This window comes from Phyllobates terribilis, unplaced genomic scaffold (genome assembly GCF_046119375.1).
Source record: "Phyllobates terribilis strain yellow unplaced genomic scaffold, ASM4611937v1 Scaffold_4__5_contigs__length_816908805, whole genome shotgun sequence".
NCBI lineage: Eukaryota > Metazoa > Chordata > Amphibia > Anura > Dendrobatidae > Phyllobates > Phyllobates terribilis.
The window spans coordinates 410,703,104-410,726,561 of NW_027362764.1; the positions used below are offsets into that span (position 1 = coordinate 410,703,104).

General features: G+C 42.8%; 1 protein-coding gene across 3 annotated transcripts in view; it reads left to right on the forward strand.

Moving 5' to 3' along the window:
- Positions 1 to 23,458, forward strand: part of ELP2 (elongator acetyltransferase complex subunit 2) — a 102,578-nt gene that overhangs the window by 67,667 nt on the left and 11,453 nt on the right. For all 3 annotated transcript variants that reach the window (XM_073678611.1, XM_073678609.1, XM_073678610.1), the window contains 7 exons: positions 9,089 to 9,277; positions 14,976 to 15,045; positions 16,177 to 16,272; positions 17,814 to 17,871; positions 18,638 to 18,710; positions 18,932 to 19,124; positions 20,094 to 20,215. In XM_073678611.1, the coding sequence (XP_073534712.1) occupies positions 9,089 to 9,277; positions 14,976 to 15,045; positions 16,177 to 16,272; positions 17,814 to 17,871; positions 18,638 to 18,710; positions 18,932 to 19,124; positions 20,094 to 20,215 (801 nt within the window). The remainder of the gene's footprint in view (positions 1 to 9,088; positions 9,278 to 14,975; positions 15,046 to 16,176; positions 16,273 to 17,813; positions 17,872 to 18,637; positions 18,711 to 18,931; positions 19,125 to 20,093; positions 20,216 to 23,458) is intronic.

Here is a 23,458-nt window from a genome sequence, read left to right on the forward strand (position 1 = left end):
ATACGTTACAGGTCTGAGAAAATGGTGACACAAACCACATTTTTTTTCACAACCTAAATAAAAAAAAAAAAATCAGTATTTACCTGGAGAATTATGTTGTCATTTTTATCACATAATAAACACTGTGAAAACAAAACCTAAAAAATAGTGGCTGAATTGCATTTTACTTTTTTTTTTTTTAAAGTACAAATAGTTATGGTTTGTTTGAAGAGGGGAGGAAAAATGAACACACAAAAAATCGTAACTCGCCAAGTCATAAATGGGTTAAGGGAGGGGTAGTGGAGCATTAGCTGCTTTCAAAGACCACAGACATTTAAATTTCACAGCAGAAGGGCACATGCTTCACTGCCCCTCCATTCATTCTCCTTCATCTGCGGGTCTTACAGAGATCTGTTCTGTATGGCACATGCAGAGTGCATTAGAATGAAGTACTTGTGAGAAAAGACATGTGCTGGTCACTGAGAACGCTGGTAATACACCAAGGTTACTTACCGGTAGACGATTTTTCCTCCCTCGCTTCAGTTGTTTACAGAGCATTGAGAGGACCTCCCTAAACAGGTTAGGCATATAACCAACACCCACAATATACATATACACACCACCCAAAACAGTGCACACCAGGGTGTGAGAAACATAGAAAAAATAGGGGGGGAAACCTACGGGTGCTGTCATGGGCTCAGGAAAAACCGGCTACTGGTAAGTAACCTTGGTGTTTTCCCCTCCCCCATGACAGCACACCTTGAGAGAATTTTTGAGAATTTATGAGCACCCTAGGGAGGGAACACCGCCTGAAGTACCCTTCACCCAAAGGTGAGATCAGAAGAGGACAGATCCAACCTATAGTGCTTAAAGAAGGTGGATGGTGTAGACCAAGTAGCAGCCCTACATATCTGCTTGATCGAGACGTCTGCCCTCTCTGCCCAGGAGGTTGCGACGGCTCTGGTGGAAAGAGCCCTCACATTGTCCGGGGCTGGAACCCCTGTGGTCTTATAGGCTAAGCAAATGGCCTCCCTAAGCCACCTAGAGATGGTACCCTTGGACACCCCGTGACCTTTCCTACTCCCTTGAAAGGCCAGAAACAAGGAATAGTCCTTCCTCCACAGACTAGTCATGTGAATGTACTGTAGCAGGGACCTCTTAACATCTAGGCTATGGAACCTGACTTCCCCTGGGTTCTTGGGATTGCTGCAGAACGAGGGTAGCACAATCTCCTGACTACGGTGAAATCTAGATACCACCTTGGGAAGGTATGCTGGATCTGGCCGCGAGGTGACCCTATCCTCAAAGATTTGTGTGTAGGAGGATTAACCGAGAGGGCCTGCAGATCACCCACCCTACGGGCTGACGTTAAGGCCACTAGGAGGATGGTCTTGAGGGTGAGAATCTTTGGAGAGACCTTGTGTAGGGGTTCAAACGGTTCGCTGGTAAGAGCGTTCAAGACTAAATTCAGGTCCCAAGGAGGAACTCCCATGGACCTAACCGGTCCTGCTCTGGCACAGGACTTGATAAACCTCGAGATCCACGTATTCCCAGCCAGATTACAATTAGAGTGCCCCCAAAGCTGAAACCTGAACCTTAAGAGTCCCTGTAGCTAGACCCAGGTCCCACCCCTTTTGTAGAAATTCCAGGATCCCTCTGATCGGAGGTCTGCTCGATAACGGGACATCTATAAACTCTAGGAATTTACCCCAAACCCTGCTCCCCAATAAAGTAGAAACTAAGCCTGGTGAAAACCCCTTGCTACTCAATAGTGACCTCTCAAATTCCATGCCGAAAGATGGAACCCCCTGGACTGGGCATGGAATACTGGTCCCTGCATGAGAAGGTCTGGCCTTTCTGGTAGAATCCAGGGATCTGACACCGACATTAGCCGAAGCAGAGAGAACCAAGGCCTCTTGGGCCAAAATGGGGCTATCCGAATCACCCTGGCACCTTCCTCCCGGATCTTCCTCACCACTACTGGAATCACCACTAATGGTGGAAAGGCATAGGCCTTCCTGAACCACCAAGGAATCTGGAGGGCATCTACGGCATGGGGATTCTCTGCCTTATTTAGGGAGCAAAATCTCTGCACCTTCCTGTTTGCCCTTGTGGCGAATAGGTCTATGTCTGGCTGCCCCTATAACTGGACAATCTGGTGGAAGACCTCCGGGTTTAACCCCCACTCCCCCTGTCTTAGGGTATGGCGGCTTAGAAAATCTGCTTTCACATTTTCTACCCCCTTTATGTGAAGGGCGCTGAGGGATGGGAGGTTTCGCTCTGCTAGACGAAGGGTCCTGTCTGCCACCACCATCAGAGGGCGTGGCCTTGTCCCCCCCCTGGTGATTCACATAGGCTACTGCTGTCTGGTTGTCGGACCTGACCTGGACATGGTGACCTTGGATGTGAGGGAGGAAGCCCCTGAGGGATCTTTCTACTGCCCAAAGCTCCTTTATGTTTGAGGATGCCCCCCTCTCGTGGTAAGCCCAGTGACCCTGTATTGAGAGTTCTGCCAGATGACCCCCCCCCATCCGGAACTGCTTGCATCGGTCGTAATTATCCGATCTACTGGTCTGGACCACTGAACGCCTGCAGTCAGATTTCCCCTGACTGTCCACCACGAAAGGGAATCTACTACTTCTGGGGAGAGAGAGAGCCTTCCTTCTAAATGCCCGTTGCAGGACCTCTGTGCTGACAGGACCTCCCACTGAAGCCGTCTCATATGCCCCTGAGCCCACATTACTGCTGGGAGACAGGCCATCATAGAACCCAGGAGGGACATTGCCTCTCTCAGAGACATCCCTGGAGCTTGAATGGCCTTCGAGACTAACGCAATCAGCCTGCAGATTTTGTCCTCTGGGAGGAAGCAGGCTTGGCGATGAGAGTCTAGGATTAGACCCAGAAAGGTCTGAGTCCTGGAGGGGGTTAGTCTTGATTTTTGGAAATTCACTAACCACCCCAGCTGATGCAACACTTCCGTGACTTCTAGGAGCTGACTGGAGCAGTGGACTTCTGATTTCCCTATTATCAAGAAGTCATCTAAATATGGCACGATCACTATGTTCTTGATCCGTAGAAAGGCTGTCACTTCTGCTATTAGTTTCGTAAATATTCTCGCGGCAATGGAGAGGCCAAAGGGTAGGGCAGCAAACTGAAAATGCCTCGGCTCCCCCTGAATAGACAGGGCTACTCTCAGATATTTCTGATACTCCGGATGGATTGGGACGTGATAATATGCGTCCTTCAAGTCTATTACAGCCATAAAGCAGTTGTGATGTAAGAGCTTCACTGCCGAGCTTACTGACTCCATCTTGAAAGTCTGGTTTTCTACTACTTGGTTCAGACTCCTGAGGTTGATGATGGTCCTTAAGGACCCGTTTGTTTTTTTTAGCATGAATAGTGGGGAATAGAACCCCTTCCCTCTCTGTGGTGTTGGTACTTCGAGAAGGACCCGCTTCCCTACTAACTCTAATACCTCTGTTTCCAGGGCTAACTGTTCTTCCTGGACAGGGGGTAACCACAAAGGCCCGACAGGGGGTCTGGCTGAACCGGATCTTCAGGCCCCCACTGATAATTTTTAGAATCCAGGGGTTTGTTGTAACCGCCTCCCAAGCTGGAAAAAAGTGGGAAAGCCTTCCACCCTCTTCCAGCCTGGCGTCATTGGGAGGATCTCTTTGAACTTGAGGATGGTCCCTCAAACATGTAGCCAGACTCCTTTTTGGTCTTGGCTTCCCATCTCCTTTTGTCTCCCGGAGGACGACCCCGATTAAATTTCCTCCTCCGAAAACTAAATCTTCTTGATTCCCCCGAAAATCCCGGGAACCCTTTGCTTTTATCGCCTGCTTTTTCTAACAGGTCTTCTAATTCTTGGCCAAACAGGAGTCTACCGTCACACGGGAGGGAGCACAGCTTCTGTTTTGAAGGTAGGTCGCCTGGGCAACCTTTGAGCCACAAGGCCCGCCTGGCTGCTTTAGATAGTCCCGCTGCCCTAGCTGAAAGCCTGACCGAGTCTGCTGAAGAGTCGGCCAGGAAGGCCGATGCTGCTTGCATTAGAGGTAGATCCGCAAGAATTGCCTCTCTGGAAACCTTTTTATCTTTAAGCTGGTCTTCAAGCTGTTGGAGCCACACCATCAGGGATCTCACCACACAGGTGCCTGCCACCGCTGGTTTTAGGCCTCCTGCCGCCGCCTCCCACGTGTGGCGCAGGAAGGAGTCGGCTCCTTTATCCAGGTCGTCTTTTAGGACGCCAGAATCCTCCAAGGGCAGAGAAGATTTTTTCGATGACCTTGCTACAGTCCCTTCTACCTTGGGGATCTTATCCCAAGGTCCCGCGTCCTTCTCTTCGAAGGGGTACCTTCTTTTAGAGAAGGAGGGTAAAGCTCCTGATCTCTCTGGTCTCCTCCACTCCCGGTAAATGAGGCCCTGAATCTTACTGTTAACCGGAAATGAGCGTCTCTTTTTCTCTCCCAAGCCCGCAAACATGATGTCCTCCCGGGATTTAGATGCTCTCTCTTCCTCCAGACCCATGGTTGATCTTATTGCCCTAACCAGCCTGTCTGTATTCTCAATGAGGAAGCAGGGTCTACCGCCCCCCGATGAGGAAGAGGACGACGAATCCCACTGCTCCTCGGACTGGGAGGAATCGGAGACGGAGGAAACCTCTCTACGGGGTCTTTTCTTCCCTCTAAGGAACCCTTTCAGGGACCCCTGAACTTCTGCTTGCACTATGGACTTCAAATTTGCAGCGAAATCCTGGGAATTCTCAGCTATGGTTTTGGTCACACAGCCCTGGCAAAGTGGTTTCTGCCACTCTACAGAGAGGGAAGCTTGGCAAAGGGCACACATCCTATGCTTTTGCTTGGCACTACTCTTCTTAGGCTCCTAAAAAAAAAAGGAAGCACATACAGTAAGAGACTTCCCGTTACTAACCAGTGACATTCACGAAGCTCACTCATCCCCGGAGGTCACAAACGGGTACCGGATCCGGAGGCTGTCGCGGAACCAATGATTCCATTCTGGATGGTCCCGAGGCACTTGAAGCCTTACTCCTGCGGCTGCCACTACGATTACTCGAGCGGCTGTCTGTATGCGATGCATCCCTCTGCTTTTTCCATTGCTGAGGGGGGGGGGTAAGCTGCTGCTCCTGGTTATCCTGGTCAGCCATGTTTCAGAAGCGTACCACGCTTCCAGGATAGCCCCCCCCTTAAAAATAGGGCCATCCAGCCTCCTCCGGTTCGTGGGCCCTCCCCCTTCCCCAGGCCGGAGCTCTATCGAAAAAAACCTCTGGCCTGGAACGCTCTGATGGGCGCCGCCATCTTGGATCGGGCGCCGCCTCCTGACGTCACCCAGCGCGCCGCTCCCAGCTTGCCCTGCGCCGTGACGTCAGGCGCGTCACACCCGGAAGCGCTGCCGCACGGCAGGGGGAGGACGGCGCCGCGGTCTCCAGGAGGATAGAGCCTGCCTCACCGCGTGCACCCCGCTCGGCGCTGAAACCCCAGGGGAAGCTGCGGACGGCGTTTCTTGGATACTGAACCCGGTGCACAGGCCAGTGCCCGCTCTTCCACACCGGGACAGCCCCAGGTAAGTCTTCTTTTGTTCCTGAGACAGGTTCCCATCAAGGACAGGAAACCAACTGAAGCAAGGGAGAGGTGCCGCCCTTTTATTTCAGACGGTTTCCTGTCCTTGGTGGGGCGGATCCTCTCTCAAGGTGTGCTGTTATGGGGGAGGGGAAAAAAGTGTTACATTGTGTATGTTAATGGACTGTCATTAAACACATTAGGCAAATGTGCAGAGATATAAAAAATATATATATTTTTTGCTTTCTGCACGACTCGTTTCTTTGGGTTCCCCTTATGCTGACGCACAGTACCATTTTTTATTTACAATTTGCTGAATAACTGTTTTCTGCTTAAGAAAGCCATTCTATTCGGAAGGTCTGTGAAAAAGCCGGCTTTGTTGCTAGGCAACAATACAGCATCAGGAGCGAGTCTTTAACAAACGCAATGTAACGATGTGACGTATTTTTCATTGCAGGGCCACCTATATGGGTCTGCAGTGTCAGATTCTTTATTCTTTTTTTTTGTGACCCAGTAGCAGGAACCTGTTTGTAGTCCTCTTAAAGGGAATCTGTCACCAGGTTTTTCTATCTGACACCAGCATAATGTAGGGACAGAGAATCTGATTCCGGCGATGTAGCACTTACTGAGCTGCTAGCTGTAGTTTTCATAAAATCACTGTTTTATCTGCTGCAGACCTACCAGCTCTCTGTATGCTGACCTCTATAACCCCGCCCACACCACTGATTGGCAGATTTCTGTGTGCACTGTGCATAGGCAGAAAACTACCAATCATAAGTGGGGGCGGGGGTTATACAAAGCTCATGATTATGAAAAAATACATGGCAGCTTATTTACTAGTCCTCTAATGATAAGCTCCTGCTGATTAAAAAATTGTTTTTATCCAAACAAGCAGTCCAGTAAGTGACACATTGCTAAAATGAGGATCTCTGTCTCTACCCTATGTTGCTGTCAGATTAGGGTCAGAAACCTGGTGACACATTCCCTTTTGACAGATTATTTTTTTGACAGCTGACAGCTTTTCCTGTAAATCCTCTTATCAGAAGCTTTTATTGGTGAAGTTCTCACTGGCAAAAGCATAGTAAGGTGCCTCCATGTGGCTCACAATACAACATGTGAATGGACCTGCCACATTTATTTTCCTAATGTTTTTCTTATAGAGAAAATACATCCGAGATGGTGCTCAAGGTGTCAAGCTCCAGTCCACTTGCCCTACAATAAATCTAAAGAAGGGAAAATCACAGCCCCCCGTTGCAAATATTGAAGATAATATTCATCAAATTAAATGCAGCAATGTTTCGTCTCCATATGAGTCTTTCTCAAACTTGAGGAAGACTTGTGTGGAGTCGAAACATCGCTGTTTTTTAACTGTATTTGATTAATAAAGAAGACAGTTTTTAGTTTACTAAATTGGCTTGGGTGCTGTGGTTTCCACATCTTTGGGTTTATTGTGGGGCAAGTGGACTAGAGTTTGACACCTTCATCCCCATCTTGGATGTATTACTACCTGGATAAAACCTATGTTGCACTGCAGCTTTTTATTTTTTTTTTTTTTTTATGAATCTGTTAGGGAGAAATAATCAAAGACGTGCAGACTTATTGTTCAAGTCTAAAGATTTATGTGGGTGTCCTATAAATGATCCTTAAAGGAAACCGGTCAGGTGGTTCATGTCACCCACAGCATGAATCAGAGATCAACTCCATCACTCTGTTTTAATGTGAAATGCTGCGATTTTTCAGAGAAAACCTAGTTGAAAATAGGGGCCATGAATAAGTTGACTGAATAGACAAGTTGTGTAAATAGGTTCCATTGAATTCTGAAAACCTAAAGAGATGAACTGGAATGTAAGTTGGTGTGCATGCAGCATCTAAGCTCACATTCACACTGGCCATTAAAAAGACAAAAACCCAAGATAAAAGCATGATCTACACTAAATAAACAGCAATAGTGCATGAAGATAATATAGGGTGCTTGATTAACATAATTTTGATGAAAAAACAATGCAAAAGCCATCGTACCACGTCACGGTGACTCTATTCGGGACGGTTCTAACCTCTAATATTAAAACCTTACCATTTATCAAGTGACGTGCATGTGGATAAGGGTAGAGAAGGGCTGAAACCCAGCTAGTGGACATGCAGCCATGGGTAACCACATAAATGTAATGTCCAGCTCAAAAATAAAAAGGCCGGCTACACCTTAATATTCACTGAATGCAAACAGACTGAAACAGAAAACCTAAAGAGATGAACTGGAATGTAAGTTGGTGTGCATGCAGCTTGTTAGCGCATGTACAGTTGACAAATGGTAAGGTTTTAATATTAGAGGTTAGGACCGTCCCGAAGAGGGTCACCGTGACTTGAAAGGATGGCTTTTGCATTTTTTTGATTAAAATTATGTTAATCAAGCACCCTTTGTTAATTTCATGCACTACTGCTGTTTATTTACTGCAGGGTATTTGATTATTATGTTTTGTCTTTTTATTGGCCAGTGTGAACATGCGCCTACATGCTGCATGCTCGCCAACTTACATTCCAGTTCATCTCTTTAGGTTTTCTGTTTCAGTCTGTTTACATTCAGTGCCTATAAAGGTGTAGCCTGCCTTTTTTTTGAGCTGATCATTACATTTATTGGTTCCCCATGACTGCGTGTCCACTAGCAGGGTTTCAGTCCTTCTCTGCCTTTACTCCCACGCACGTCACTTGACAGATGGTAATGTTTTAATATTAGCACTATTGCTGTTTATTTATTTACTGCAGGGTATTTTCTTATTATGTTTTTATCTTGAGTTTTTGTTTCCATGAAATTTTGAGTCTGACTCTGCGTGATGGAGTGGTCTCTTCCCTATGTGTGTATGTGGAAGTAACCTGTCAATCTAGCTGAGTCGGGGTAGGAGAAGCCACCTTAATTTATTCATAAATGTCCAGGAGATTTCATGCTGAATACAAATGTTTACTAATGTCTACTAATATAGGCAAGACAGTTGACAGGTCTGCTTTAAAGGGGTTATCCAGGACTGTTTAATTTTTTTACTGCGATAGTTCCTAACTACATGCCTGTTGTGCCCGGTGGCGATCTCTGCCAGCACAGAGTGGTGACAGGCTGCTTCTGCTGGCGATTCAGCAGCTTTCTCTGACGTCATGTCAACAGCAGTGGCTTCTCTTCTGCTTTGCCCTTTTGACAGGGTATGACTGCCGATGTCATGCTCATTGACCGCCAGCTCCCCGCTGCCTAACTGCGTGGAGGTGGCTGTCAATCAGCATCATGTCAGCAGTCCTGCTTCCTCGGCAGAGCAGACCAGAAGAGCTGCTCTGTTGACATGGAGCAGTTGAATCGCCAGCAGGAGTAATCAATGACCACTCTGACCAGTACCGGGTAGAAAAGGCAGGTAGTTGCCTCTGTTAGCAACTATCTGCCTGTGTTAGTTTTTAGGCCATAGTAAAAAGAAAAAGAAACTCCTTTTGGAAGAAGAAAGGTGCAGTTCTGTTTCCATTTAAATATCAATTTGTGATCCTTTTTTCTTTTTACATAGGTAACTTGGCATGAAATCGCAAGGCCTCAGATTCATGGCTATGACATGCAGTGCATTGCAATGATTGGAAGATTCCAGTTTGTATCCGGAGCAGATGAGAAAGTTCTCAGAGTGTTCTCTGCAACAAGGAACTTCATAGAAAACTTTAGTCGCATTTCTGATGTGTCAATGGAAAAAATTCTTGTAAATGCAAGTACCATCTCCATTTATTAGAAATCTACGTAACCTTAAAATGTCACATTGTGCACGATTTCTAACTGAGTTGTGTATTCACAACCATTAGTGCAAGGGTTTCTGCATTCTATGGATGCATGTCATTTTTGTAAAAATGTGGCAGTTGTGTGCAGTCATTGATGGATTTTGGTTGTCAATGATATTAATAGGCTTCTCATAAAAGGGACGTAAATTGACGATGTATAAATAAACCTGCAACTGCTGAAAAATCACTTTTCTTTGCTGGAAATTGTCACGTTCAATTGCTGCAAATGCCCTGTGTGTTATTTACCGTCATTTATCTAAATCACAATATAATGGCCACCAAAGATAGAATAAATTGTAAGAATTAGACACCATACAGTTGGATTGATTGTTAAATAAGAAACTTGTCTTTAAAATGAGTTATTGACAAGTAATTTTAAAAAAATGCTTAGTCCTGAAAGCCCCAAAAAGGCCAGTTGTTAAGGAGTTAATGAAGAGTTTATGTTTATATGTATGTGTATATATATATATATATATTTCCATCCAGAATAATTTTGTGGTTTGACGTGGTCATGGGAGGGGAGCACTAGTGACCTTTGAGGAAGCACCTCAGGGGTTTGGTTTCTTCAGAAGATTTGTTGAAGACATTTTTCTTGCTAAAAATCTGTTTTTTTAATGAGTTGGGTCTTGAAGAGGTTAACTTGACTTTGCTTCATTTTAGAAGTAAGATGTGGTTACAGCAAAGCTTTTTGGATTTTGTTCTTACAATCGTCAATCAATGCTTTGTTTTGAAAATTCATTCTCATACTTTGATTGAATTTTTTTGACATGTGAGCCTATATAGGCCCCAAAAAAACTAATAAGTGGTAAAAAATAAATCTACACTGTAATGTTACTTCTTATGACATATGGGTGTTGAGGGTACATTGTGTACTGTCATGACTCCATTTTTCCATGTCAGTAATGTTATATGGAATTATCATAAAACTTCTTCACCAAATTTTGGATCTGTCAGACAGCTGTTTTTTATCCATGCGATATACATAATTGACGAATGGACCACCGTCATCCTAATGTGGCTTTAGAATAGCAAACTACCCCCTTGAAATAACAAATGAAAAAAAAAATAATTAAGCTAATTTTCTTGGCTTAAAGGGAATCTGTCACCAGGTTTTTCCTACTCCATATGAGAGCGGCATTATGTAGGGGCAGTGACCCTTATAACAATGTATCACTTACTGTGCTGCTTGCTGCAGTTTTGATAAAATCCTTGTTTTATTTGCTTGTGGTCTAGCAGTTCTCTGAATGCTGAGCTCTGTATAACCCCGCCCACACCACTGATTGGTAGCTTTCTATGAACACTGTGCATAAGCAGAAAGCAGCCAATCAGTGGTGGGGGCGTGGTTGGACTACCTATTCGCAGGTTTACTAGTCCTCTGCTAATAATCTACTGCTCATAAATCAATGATTTTTTTAAAATTACTCTAAGCAGCCCAGTAAATGATACATTGCTGAAATCTGGGTCTCTGCCCGTACATCATGCTGCTCTCACATTAGGTGGCAAAAACCTGGTGACCGATTCCCTTTAAAGTCATGTACTTTGAAGCCATTCCCCTATGTCGTACTTTGTCATTCCTTAACCAGGGAACTTTAATACATGTCAGTTCACTAGATCCTGTGCTTCCTATGAAGTATACTGTCTGTAAACCAGCTTCAGTATCTATTTCCTTGAAGTCACCTTGTAAAGTGATTACCTTCTTACATATGTGACTTCCCATTGACCTTCACGTCTCATCTGCTTCATTTACTAGACTAAATTGTTTCCATTTGTTTAGATTAATTTAATTGAACACTGAATGTGGAGTTCAGGAGGTAGCCATTAAAGAATTGATGTCATAACACCATATGATACTTTATTTGAGTCCAGCATCTTGTGAAATGAAAAATGAAATTGCCTAGCTAAATAAATAATGTAATATAATCCATTCCATGTGATGTCACCACATTATTCTTTCAGCGTGGACTAAACCAGAAACTGTAAAATGAGCAAATGTCACTGTTATTAATGGGATACAAGGCATCTAACCACTTTGTGACAGTACTGTCACTATCCTGCTTCTCTATGTAACACGCTGCATACAAATAGTGTCTTGCTTTCCTTGTTTAGGAACCATCATTATCCAAGATTCAATATTATACAATTGTCGTAAGATGAACTATTTTGCTTTACCGATTGGGAGTTACTGCAAGTCATCCAGAGGATCATTCGCTGTTCTGCAGACTCATGAGTTTGAGTCTCCTAACATTGCTTGCTTGTTCCTTCCATGTTCAGAGCTCGCTCTAGTAACTTGCATTTGGAAAAGGGTCATTTTTGTCCCATACGTTGATTTGGTGAAGGACACATGCAGACTGCCCAGATCATTGTACTATGGTATCTCATCTGTTAATGGTGGAGTAGGGCTATGAAGGGTATTTAAAAAGAGACTTAGTTTGTGCATTAAAAAACAATGTTCAACCAATTTGACAATGATTAAGCAGGTAATAATGATATTTATACCGTGGTTCTATAGGTGCTTTCCTTTGGTGAGAGAACATCACTTGTACAGGGAAGTGACTGATTCATAGACATAGAGACAGAAGAGGGCCCAAAAAATCTGTTAAAGCTATAACTTAGGGTTACTAGCTGGCTGTTTTGCCAGTTTATGGGAGTGGATGAGAATGGAGAGTATATATTGTAAGTAGGTAAAGTGTGAATGGGAAACGGTTAAATAAATACATTTCCATTTGACTCAGCTGTCTTCCTGAAAATTAGAGACCTAATTTGTAAATGGAAATACTGTCACTTGTTTTGAGCAGCAAGAGAGTTTATTCTACCCCTATGTGCTCATGTCAATGTGCCTTAAATATGTACTTTGCATCTTCAGAGAGGAAGAGGACTTGACCTATAGGGCCACCTATTGGACGTGGCAATCCTAAAAGTCAATATTGACCCTTTAAGCCTTACCTCATGACTTACGATAAAAGTCAAACCAGAAATTCTATTTGCAGACATATGTTTCAGGGTGTTGACACTCGTCAGTGCAAAGCAAGAGATTTGATTTGGCAGTATGGGAGGCCTCTGGGGACTTAGGGGTAACATCTCTCTGTGTGGAGAGTCACATCCCTGATATGCCAGGGAAAGTAGACTTTTAGGCCATGCAATACACCTCTGGGAAACTAAGTATACAAACTGACTCTTCAGAGAGGAAGAGGACTTGAACTCTAGCGCCACCTCTTGGAAGTAGCAATTCTAAAATTCAACATTGACCCTTTAAATAAGCACTTCCTCTAAGTTTTTCATTCATTAAATCTGTGTATACATACAAGTAACGTAGTGTGAGTGTAGACTCACACACTGCTGCTTTCTCCTGTGTCTAGTGCTGTTCTTCTTTTCTTCTCAGTGACGTCACTGCTCTGCAGACTGTTCGGGTCACGCTGCGCTCTGCATGCGCTGGAAGTGACTTTTACCATGTAAACCTATGGAGCGTTGGAACGAGGCTCCATAGACTTTCATTGTAAAATAGACTTCCGTCTCATGCATAGAGCGAGTCGGCTAGTCGCAATTGAAGTGACGTCACTGTGAAGCAGAGAAGAATGGCGCTGGACACTGGGGAAAGCAGCAGTGTGTGAGTCTATTAATACACTCATACTACATTACATTCATATATACACACATTTAATGAATAAAAAAAACTTAGTCGGAGTGGTTCTTTAATGAGCCTTGCCACATGACTTAGAATAAAAGCCAAATCAGTGCAAAGGAAGAGATCTGGTTTGGCTGTATGAGAGGTCTCTGATGGGTATCTAAGGGATAACATCTCTCCTTGTGGAGAATAACATGCCTGATCTCTTGCTTTGCACAGAAGAGGGGCAATACTCCGAAACACTTGTCTGCAAATAGAGATTTTGATTTTCTTTTATCCTAAGTCATGTGACAAGGCTCGTTAAAGAGTCAATATTGTCTTTTAGGATTACTACTTCCAATAGATGGCCCTAAGAGTTCAAGTCATCTTCTTTGAAGTGATAATTTTCAAATTTAAATTCTCAGAGTAGTATTGTAGTATTGTATGGCCTATAAGTCTCCTTACACCGGTATGTCAGGCATGTCACTCTCCACAAGAAGAGACCTTACCCTTTTAAACCCCAGTGTGTATTAAAGCATAGAGTTTTTATTAAAGAAGCATTCCCAATAATTTTCTATTCCCTATACCCACGTAAGTGTTTATATAATGTAGTGTAAGTGCGGTAATATACTTACCTATTGCTGTTTACAGCACTGCTCTGCTTCTCTTTTCACCCATGTGACTAAAATTCTGACTCTCCTGATCAAACAGGGGTTTATGTGTGAGCCTGAAGTTGCTTTTTAACGTAAGTTTATGGAACGTCAGAACAAGGCTTACACTGTAAAAGTAACTTCTGGCTCGTACATAAACCCCTGTGTGATCCGGCGAGTCATGTGAGTGAGAAGAGGAGCGGTGCTGGAAACTGGGAGGATTGTGATTAGCAAGTCGATTGGTAAGTATTTAATTGCACTTTAACTACATTACATCCACATTTAGACAGCTTTTAAAGAATAAAAAGAATCCTGAGAGTGCTTCTTTAAGTGAACATGCAAGATATATGGATACACGTCAACACATGCTGTAACCTGGGAAAAGTACTAGATAAGTAATGAGAGAGCTGTTAAAGGGGTTGTCCGGTCTAAAACGGCAAATCTGGAGTCTTTGATTGCAGTCTTGTGAATCCTCGCATAGCGCGCTCTGTGTGCTGTGAGGGTTCCCCAGTGTCAGCGCTGGGAACCACAAGAATGTGATATGTATACTCCCAGCCAAAATCCAACTAAACTGTTTCCGACGCGCTCAACGCAAGTGTATTGTGCAAGCCCAGACACAGCCTAGTCGGATTTTAACCAAGAGTATGCATATCACCTACTTGCGGTCATGTGACTTCCGTTCCCGGCACTGACACCAGAGAATCCTCATAGCGCACATAGAGTGACTGCAGACTTGTCGTTTCAGACCAGACAACTCTTTTGAAGTCCCTTACATTTCGCTTGCTCTTTTGCATTATTTCAGGGTCATCACCGTATCGTAAAGTGTTGCCGTTTTTCTAGGTCCGGATATGCCATTATTTTATTTTCGGTGATGATCTGACCTCTAAGACCCACTTCTCCTCAGAATGAAGAGGTTTTATCTCTGCATCATCTTTACTACTTTTCCTACTTTTCCCTGCACTGCAGCTCCTTGACCACCTGCAGCACCGCCATGTTCAAGTATTTAGGACCAGCTGCAGTCCCTGCACAGCCAGCTGGCCAGGAGTGCTGTTTTCTAGGGAAAATTTAGAAGGGGATGCAGTGGTAGACTAGCGCTGTGGCTTTTTCATTCTCAGGATTGGCAAGGGTCGTAGAGGCGAGACCAGGTAAATATAAGGAGATGACATATCCTCGCAATATGCCATCACTTTACAAGATCAGAATACATCTTTAGACTTCATTCAGGAGCTTAACATTAAAATGAGTTCTTGCTTTCATGCAAATGAATATATTCCTCTTTATTGTTTAGGAGTTCCCAGAATGTACTTTACCTTACTGTTTGATGTGTGAAAACAGTATGCTGTACCCTATTGATTTTCCACTTCTGTGCTGTTGCAGGACCACTCCAGCCTTCCTGAAGGTGCCACTGTGCCAGCTTTAGGTTTGTCCAATAAAGCAGTCTTTCACGGTAAGATTGATGCTCTCATTCCCCAGGGCCCAGTGCGTGTTACTGTAAAAGCCAGTCTCTGATAACAGAACTCTGCGTTCTAGAGATCCAGTGCTTTTCCCAGATGGCGTTCGCTTGAATGACAAGAGACTGTTGTCCTAATTAGCTACTGCAACGACAATGACTCTTTTTTTTTTGCTTGCTCTTGCATTATTATCTTTTTTCCTTTTGATTTGTCATTAGCTTTATATCATTATCACATTGTTTGGGCCAAGCAGTTTCATATTTTGAACTTTATTGAAGAAATGAAAAGCAATTAAGCTTCTGACAATTATTCATGTACCCTGCTACAAACCCCCCCGAAAAAATCCTGTTCTATTATGAGAATATTATTCATTTATCGAGATACAAATTTTGGGTTTGTATGTGGATTATCAGACAATGTACAATAAGCTATGTAGGGGCATAAAATGATTAAAATAGAAAAAAAATGTAATTCTGAAAAACCAAAAACTTCTCAATAGAGCCATTTTTTGTCTTTTCCCGCATCATCCGTATTTTCTGCTCCCTTCTGTTTTGCATAATATTATTGTGTGACATCAGCACGGTTTATTTGGCGCAACGATTAAAGCAACATGGTTGACGTGACTCTGTTAGGAGTCGCTTATTATTTCATCACTGTGCATGACCACACTAAATTGAATACCAAGAATACTGACTTTGCGGGAAAAAGGCTGATGATATTATTTATCCCATACAAATCCAAATGTTTTTTTTTTTTACATATTGAAAAATGATTCCTTTTTCCAATCATGTACTATTATAATGTTCCCTCTTAGGAAAGTAACAATACAGTACAGAGTAAAGAGACATCGCTACGCTAAGGCTTTTCTAACGGCATAGAAATGTTAAGGCATCCTGCCAATTCTTAGTGTTCATGGAATCCCAAAAGGCGGCTCATTGAATCCACGACATCTTGTTTGGAGTATAGACCTTATACAACTTGCATAGTAAAGGTTCACTGTTACTTATGTTAGGTTTAGTCTGTTGTTCTAGATAATTTATAGAACCGATATACATTTTTCTACTTTTTTCTATATCATTATTACAACTGATTAGTGTATGATCAGCTATTAACTTGCTTTTATCAAGGCGATTTGAATGCACCATCTGTACAAGAAGAAGCGACCTTCAGCAGTGCGTCTGACCAGTATTCGCAGCCTTATTTTCAGCCTCATGTACTTACAGGTCAGTGAACAATCACTATTCTTTTAAGTATATCGGAGATTATAACATTGTGTAATATGAATTAAATATTGACAGTATCCCAAAGACATCCCATAGTGTATGCTACTAACGGAAAGAATGTCTTTTATGCAATAAATGATATATTCACTTTTTATTGTGTAGTAAGTACTAGAGCTTTGTTGTACTGGAACAACCTGTGTTTTTGGCTTCACCTTATTGGATTGTTTGAATGAAACGGGTATGCAGTCCAGTTATCATGATCCATGATGTAAGATTAAAGGGAACCTTACACCTGATTCATGCTGCCTACACCACAGCAATATGAGTCAGTCAGAGCCTGGCTACATAATTGTAGCCAGATATGTTTTTTTCTTTAGTGCTTCGGTGTTTCCGACTGGGGCAGCCGCACAGGGGTCCAAGAGGTAAGGGGGCCACATCCAAGACCAATGCAGCAAGCAGTTTCTGTCACACATTATTGGACTACAAAGGGTCCATATACTGTTCTTGCACATGGACCCCTCTCTGTTTGTGCCCCTGGTTTCAGAGAAAATATAGCTTGAAAATCCAGCTGGGGACCATAGTCAAAGACTAGACTAGTCTGGTGCCGCCCCCAACTGGCCTTTCCAAGCACTGCTCCAAGTGATTCACAGGTCTCTTTCTATGGGAGAGTCCTGGTCAATCACCTGGAGCTTTGAAAGGAGAAGCCGACGGGGTGGTGCCAGACTAGTCTGTTCTTTGGTTATGATCCCCACCTCAGTTTGGGCATCATGAATCAGCTGACAGGTTCCCTTTAAGTTGCACTCACTGCTTTGCATATGCACTGATGTAGCAGCCCTGGGGCACTAGGATGGCGTGGGTGTGAATTCAGGTTTCCTCTGTCTACCCTGTATGTATGTTCAGGGAATTAGTGCAGAGAATAAAGAAATACTCCTCTCTTCGAGTGTCCTGCCCTTTTTTTTTAAGCAATTGGTATGGAGATCTGGTACCATCTCTTTACATACAAATCCCTTAACATGAATGTGTCATACTTCTGGAGCCACTCCAATGGTCTACACTGGCTCCGGAAGCTGTGTCTACCTCTTTCAAAAGTCACAGCACCTCTGCCACCTGTATTTGGCTGAAGCGGTCAAGTGACAAGAAGAGTCCGTCATTGGAGAAACATTCGATAATGTGCGCTACTGTTCACCTGACCGCTGCAGCCAATAACAGGCGGCATCGTTGCTGTAACTTTTGACAGGGCAGACACTGCTTCCAGAACTGGCGGAGACCTTCGGAGCCGTCTGCTCTGGATCCGTATGGATGTTGTTTTGTTCTGGTTACAATTGAAACAAAAAGACCACTTACCAATAGTTATTAATTTGCTGTGACAATGAACTCGGACAACATTTTACAGTAATTATATAGTGTTATCATTGTGATAACTGGTATTATTAATTTTAGATTGATTACATTTCTATGTAAATATTCCACTAATGCCAACAAAAATGTAAGTGCACTGTTTGCCCAATATAACGTTCGTAAATACAATCTGTTTTCTGCAGAACCCCCAACAGAAGATCACTTGTTGCAGAACACACTGTGGCCTGAGGTTCAAAAGTTGTACGTTTTTTTTGGTGAAATCTTGTTTTTCAGCGTTATCTGCTCTCTCTTGTTACAGAGCATGTCTAGCTTCCATTCCTGCAATAATACAGTACTCTATAGAGGGTGTTCTTTAGAAATCCCTTGTCTACTCACAATATGGCTTTATGTTAAAGAAAACCTGTCCGCATGATTTTGTAATGTAAAGTAAAGACATGGCTGTAATGGCGCTGTAATACTGCAATAGGACTTGGTACAGCCAGGTTCATTGATCTATGTCTTAACTTGATGCTGATTGGCTTGTAACTGTTTATCCATTATATTCGTGTCTTTGTATAAAAAGACTCTGTATACATATTATATTCATGTATCTAGTATAGATTTTATACTTACGAATCTTTGTTATTATTTATACTTTTCAGTTCTGATGAAGGCCACATAATTGGCCGAAACATCAAATATTGTTTATACAGTGGATGAACCTGTATTAATAAAATACACATTACGTACTTTGCATCAATTCTGGAGTGCCAAATTTATTTTTACATTATATGTGGAGTGGAATCCTATTCGCGCACCCATATATAGAAGAGTGCCGTGCAGCTTATTTGTTTCTAGTAAACCAAGTAGTATCTGGTGTAAGCTTAAACTGCATAGTCTGGAGATGCGCCAGTTTATCGAACAGCATGGACCACTGTTATAAACTGGCACATTTTAAGACTCTAGGAAATGTTGATTAATCTGCCCCAACGTTTTTCTTAATGCGTTCTTTGTCTTCACTTTCTAGGTATGGACACGGCTATGAAATTTTTGCTGTAGCTTGTAACAGTGCTGGAACAATCATTGCTTCTGCATGTAAGGTAGAAATAAGCATTTTGTGCTGAGGAGACCATTCATCTCCCCCCCCATGTATAAGTTAGGTCTACATGTATCCCATTTGTAAATTTTATGTCTCATTATAAGAAGAGATTTCCGATTCTGCTGCTGGTACTTTGTGCTGTGAACTCTTGATTTGTTCGGATGGCTCAGGCTGGCACAGGTTTGACCCACTTTCATTTTTTTTTTCTTTACCTCTATTTAGGCTTCCAAAAAAGAACATGCAGTAATTATTCTGTGGAGTACCACAAGCTGGAAGCAGATCCAGAGCTTGTCGTTTCACAACCTGACTGTTACTCAGATGGCATTTTCTCCCAATGACAAATTCCTATTAGCAGTTTCCAGAGATAGAAATTGGTCCCTGTGGAGGAAGCAGGAGGAAATTCCCACAGAGTCAGGTAAGTAGCAGATGGGCTCTTGTGTGCTCTGCTAATTGCTTATCTGGCCTAAAAAAATATAAAATGTGTCCGTGGCATATAAGTATATTTTATGAATGTATTACTTCTAACCTCTGGTTACAGGATCATTGGCTTCCTTGATGTGATGTATTCACCAATTTACCTTGCAGCTTGGTCCCTATATAACCCCCATTCAGTAAATTTAGTGTAATGTTCTCTGTAATCTTATATATGTGCAATGTTCGTCCATCAAACTAATCACTTTCTATCTTCAAATATTGTGAATTGGTCATGTGACACCATAGTAACTTGTAAAAAGTCATGCTGTAAAGGTGTATACATAACCCCAGCCTGAAGGTTGTCTTATTGAGAAGGAACCATTATATTATAGTCTGTTTTCCCATTGCCCAGCAGGCACTATTAGCAGAATACCAGCACTATGTTCAGATGAATGGACTGGTTATAGAGGATGCCACAATGCCCATCAACCTCTGTATGGCATTCAGTCTCTGCCCAGGCGCCTTGTTCTGTTTTCATCAGTACCTAGAAATACATCCATCACGCTGATTTTTTTTACCTGCTTGGAATGTCGCAACATTTTTGCGCAGTACAAAGCTGAGCAAAATTGTTTTGACTTTTATACACCATTCTGGGCCAGTACCTCAACTTTTTTAAAAATGGGCCTTGTTTGGATGGGGCATGGTAAAGCGCACCCAACAAAATTATCCTAATTTATACCACAAAAGTGGTATAAATTAAGACTGAAACATACACCTAATTTCTGGTGGTGGCAAGCAACAGATGAAAGATGTGGCAAATTAATTAGGACTACTTCTTAATAAATGTGGCACAGCTTACTTTTTCATTAAGACATACAAAATACCAGTCTTAAAGAATCGGGGCATTTGTTTTTAATGGAGCTTCAACAAAATTGTGCTTCAACTTTTATCTCTCCTTTTCCTTAAATAGCCCTCCAGTTCAGATTGTATGCAAACACTGACAAGAGCACATCTGTCCATTCTCGAATCATTTGGTCGTGTGACTGGACTCCAGACAGCAAATTCTTTGTTACAGGAAGCAGAGACAAAAAGGTGTGTTCGGAAGCATTTGTACCTGGATTAGACTGTAAGGCTAAGTGCCCACGATGCAGAAATGCTGCATATTTTTTACGCTTCTCCCTGGCAGGAAAAACACATGCGGATTTTACATACGTTTTTCCTGCCAGGTAGAAGCGTTTGTCAAGCGTCTTTGCATGCATTTCTGCATGCGGGTTATCAAGCTCTTTTCCAAGCGATTTTAGCATCACTTGGAAAAATGCTTGATAACTTTGTCACACTATATAAATCCATGCAACCGGCATGGATTTATATAGTGTGGCCAAGTAATAGTTGAAAAAATAATAAAAAATGGTAAAAAATAAAGATTATACTTACCTTCCGATGGCCCCCGGTATTTTCTCTACTCCGTCTGGTCTGTTGTATGGGTCGCGGTGGTGTGAAAGGACCTGCCATGACGTCATTTAGTCATGTGACAGGTCACGCAACCGCCGTCAGCGGTCCCTTCTTGGGCAATTGAGCTTTTTTTCCTTTCAAAAATATCATCAAAGTGGCCTCGAAAAACCTAGCTTTCTTCAGTCTTGTGCAAGCTTCGTACTCCGCGTCTATGTAATTGGATTATGGATTTTATTAGTGGAGGAGGGGTCTGACTTGAAGTCTCTTCTGAGTGCTCTGTTGTATAGCGCACTGTGTCCTGCATTATGACATTGTATTGTGAGTGAAAGATGCCAACACAGCAGCAGGAGAAGAGCTCATCTTCTGTTTGTACAACGCTCCTGCTCTTGCTGCTGTGGCTGCATGGCTCACTCTCTGTGCGATGTCACAATACAGTGCACTAAACAGGTGAGCACTCAAAGATGGCTGCTTTCTGCATTGTAGCATCACACTATGAAGAAGAGATGCCACCAAAAGAGCAAGAGTGTAGCTCATCCTATGTATAGCCAATGTTTAGGCTTGTGCACCATCCCTCTCTATGTAATTGGAGTATGGATTCTGTCTGCGGAGTGGTTTGTTCCTTAGGAGGGTGCATAATCCAGAGTGCGGTCATGCACTGATGTACAGTCCCCTCTGAGATTTTGCATTCTGGCATCACACTATGACTGAGAGACACCAGCAGAGCCACAAGAGAGGAGCTCATCTTCTGTTTATCCAGCTTTTCTCTCTCCTACTGCTGTGCCAACATCCTTACTCAGAATCCAAGGTAGAGTGCTCCAAGCAGTCGAGCACCCAGAGGAGACTGCCTCCTGCATTGCACTATGAGTGAGCAGCACGCTGGATAAACCAGATGAGCTACTCTCTTGCGGCTCTGCTGGTGTCCCTCAGTCATAGTGTGATGTCAGAATGCAAAATCTCAGAGGAGACTGTACATCAGCGCATTACCTCACTGGGGAGCAAGCACTCTCATGAGATGCCAACCTCTCCGCAGACAGAATCCATACTTCAATTACAAGAATGTTGTACAAGCCTAAGCCTATAGAAAGCTCTGGGTTTGTATGCCACTTTGTTCATGTGTTTTAATACTTAAGTCATTTACAAGCTTTGATAAGTTTCCATGCTGGACCTAATAATGAAAAAAATATAAAGTTTAGTTACTCTTTACACTCTTCTACACTTCGCCTTTAATGTTAAACTGAATTATGCTACTTGGCCATACATATGAACTTCATATTAAAGTGTCTTAAATTCCCTGCCATTCTGGGCCCCCATTGTATTTAAAAACTTTTTGTGGGTTAAAAGAAATAAACACCTATTCCCCACAGCTTTCAGATATGCAGAGGCTGGTTAGTGACTTCTTCAGGTTTGGCTGTCAGCTCCATTCATATAGAATGTGTTAACGTATATGTGTAAGCACAGTCTCTGACTATGTCTTCTCCTGTATTGCTTTGTTGGTATGCAGTGACTTATGGCAACATAAATATGCCATGAATGTGCTGCCGGCCTTTAGCCGCTAACCATTGTTGCTTTAAACAGCCGGTAGAGTGGTAATCGTCTCTGTTGTTCCCACCTCTGTTTGCCAGGACAGAGAATTGCTCTGGAAGAATTGAGCGGCTGCTTAACTTAATAACTGTTATGTAATACTTAATTTCCAATGTGTGGCCAAACCAACGTTTCCTTGGCAATGTCAATGGTTTATCAGGGAAGCATCCTGAAATAGGTTTGTCCATTCTGAGACTACTCCTTTAATTGATAGTGCTACCACACCTAGAGGGCACTTACTGCATACTGAATTATTATGGAGTTTACTGCATGAGCAATATTCTGTTAGCTCCTGCTAGTGATTGAAGAATTTTATAAAGTATACAGGTTCTCCAAGAATGTGATAAAAATGGCCCCTGTGACCTATTTTAAACTGTAACCTGTCCTAGTAATGTGTCACGATAGGTTGCAGACGGAAAGAACACCGCTCAACATACATTTCTGAACTGACAGAAGAGCAACATAGTGAACAAAAACACACCTCACTCAGCCACCATAGCAGGGCTGTGAGATGTGAAGAAAAACATCTTCTACTCATTGCTCAAGTCCCACAGGGGTTTTATATCCAGCATCATCCTCCATGCATATTTGTATACCTTTTCTGCATTGTCAGTCTGACAGCTTTATAGCAGGGCACCGAGACTGACTGAGCAGAAAGGGTATACAAATATGCATGGAGCAGTATGACGCTGGAGACAAAAACTCCATATGACTCAAGAAGGGGGAAAACATTTATTTATTCTCGTGTGACAGCCCTGCTCTGGCACCTGAGTGAGATGTGCGTGTTTACAATCCTGCTTTTCTGTCATTTGAGACACGTCTCGAGTGATGTTTTCAGTCTGCAATCCATCCTGAATCCTGACTAGGATAGGTTGCAGTTTGAAATATGTCACAGGGTCCATTTCGATCACATTCTTGCTGAACCTCTTAAGGAGAACCTGTCGTCATGTCAAAAATTACTAGTTTTTGCTCTACCTTCAATTCTGCTGCTCCCATTAGTAGTCAGTCGTTTTTTTTCTTTTTAAATCTACAATACAGTTCCAGAGATATGGCTTTTTCTTTCCCAAGGGGGTGATGCTCACAGGGTAATAAAGCAGAGCAACCTAAATCTACACCTCTAGAGAATGTTGTGATCAACAACCCTTTGGTACAAACCATAAAAGTTAGCACTAAATTAAAAGGTCCATATTTCTGGAACCTTATGGCAGGTTTAAGAAAAAATAAACATTGGATTAGTCATAGGAGCAGCAGGAATAGGTGACAGGTCGTCTTTAACTCCATGGCCTTGCAGGAGGGTTTGAA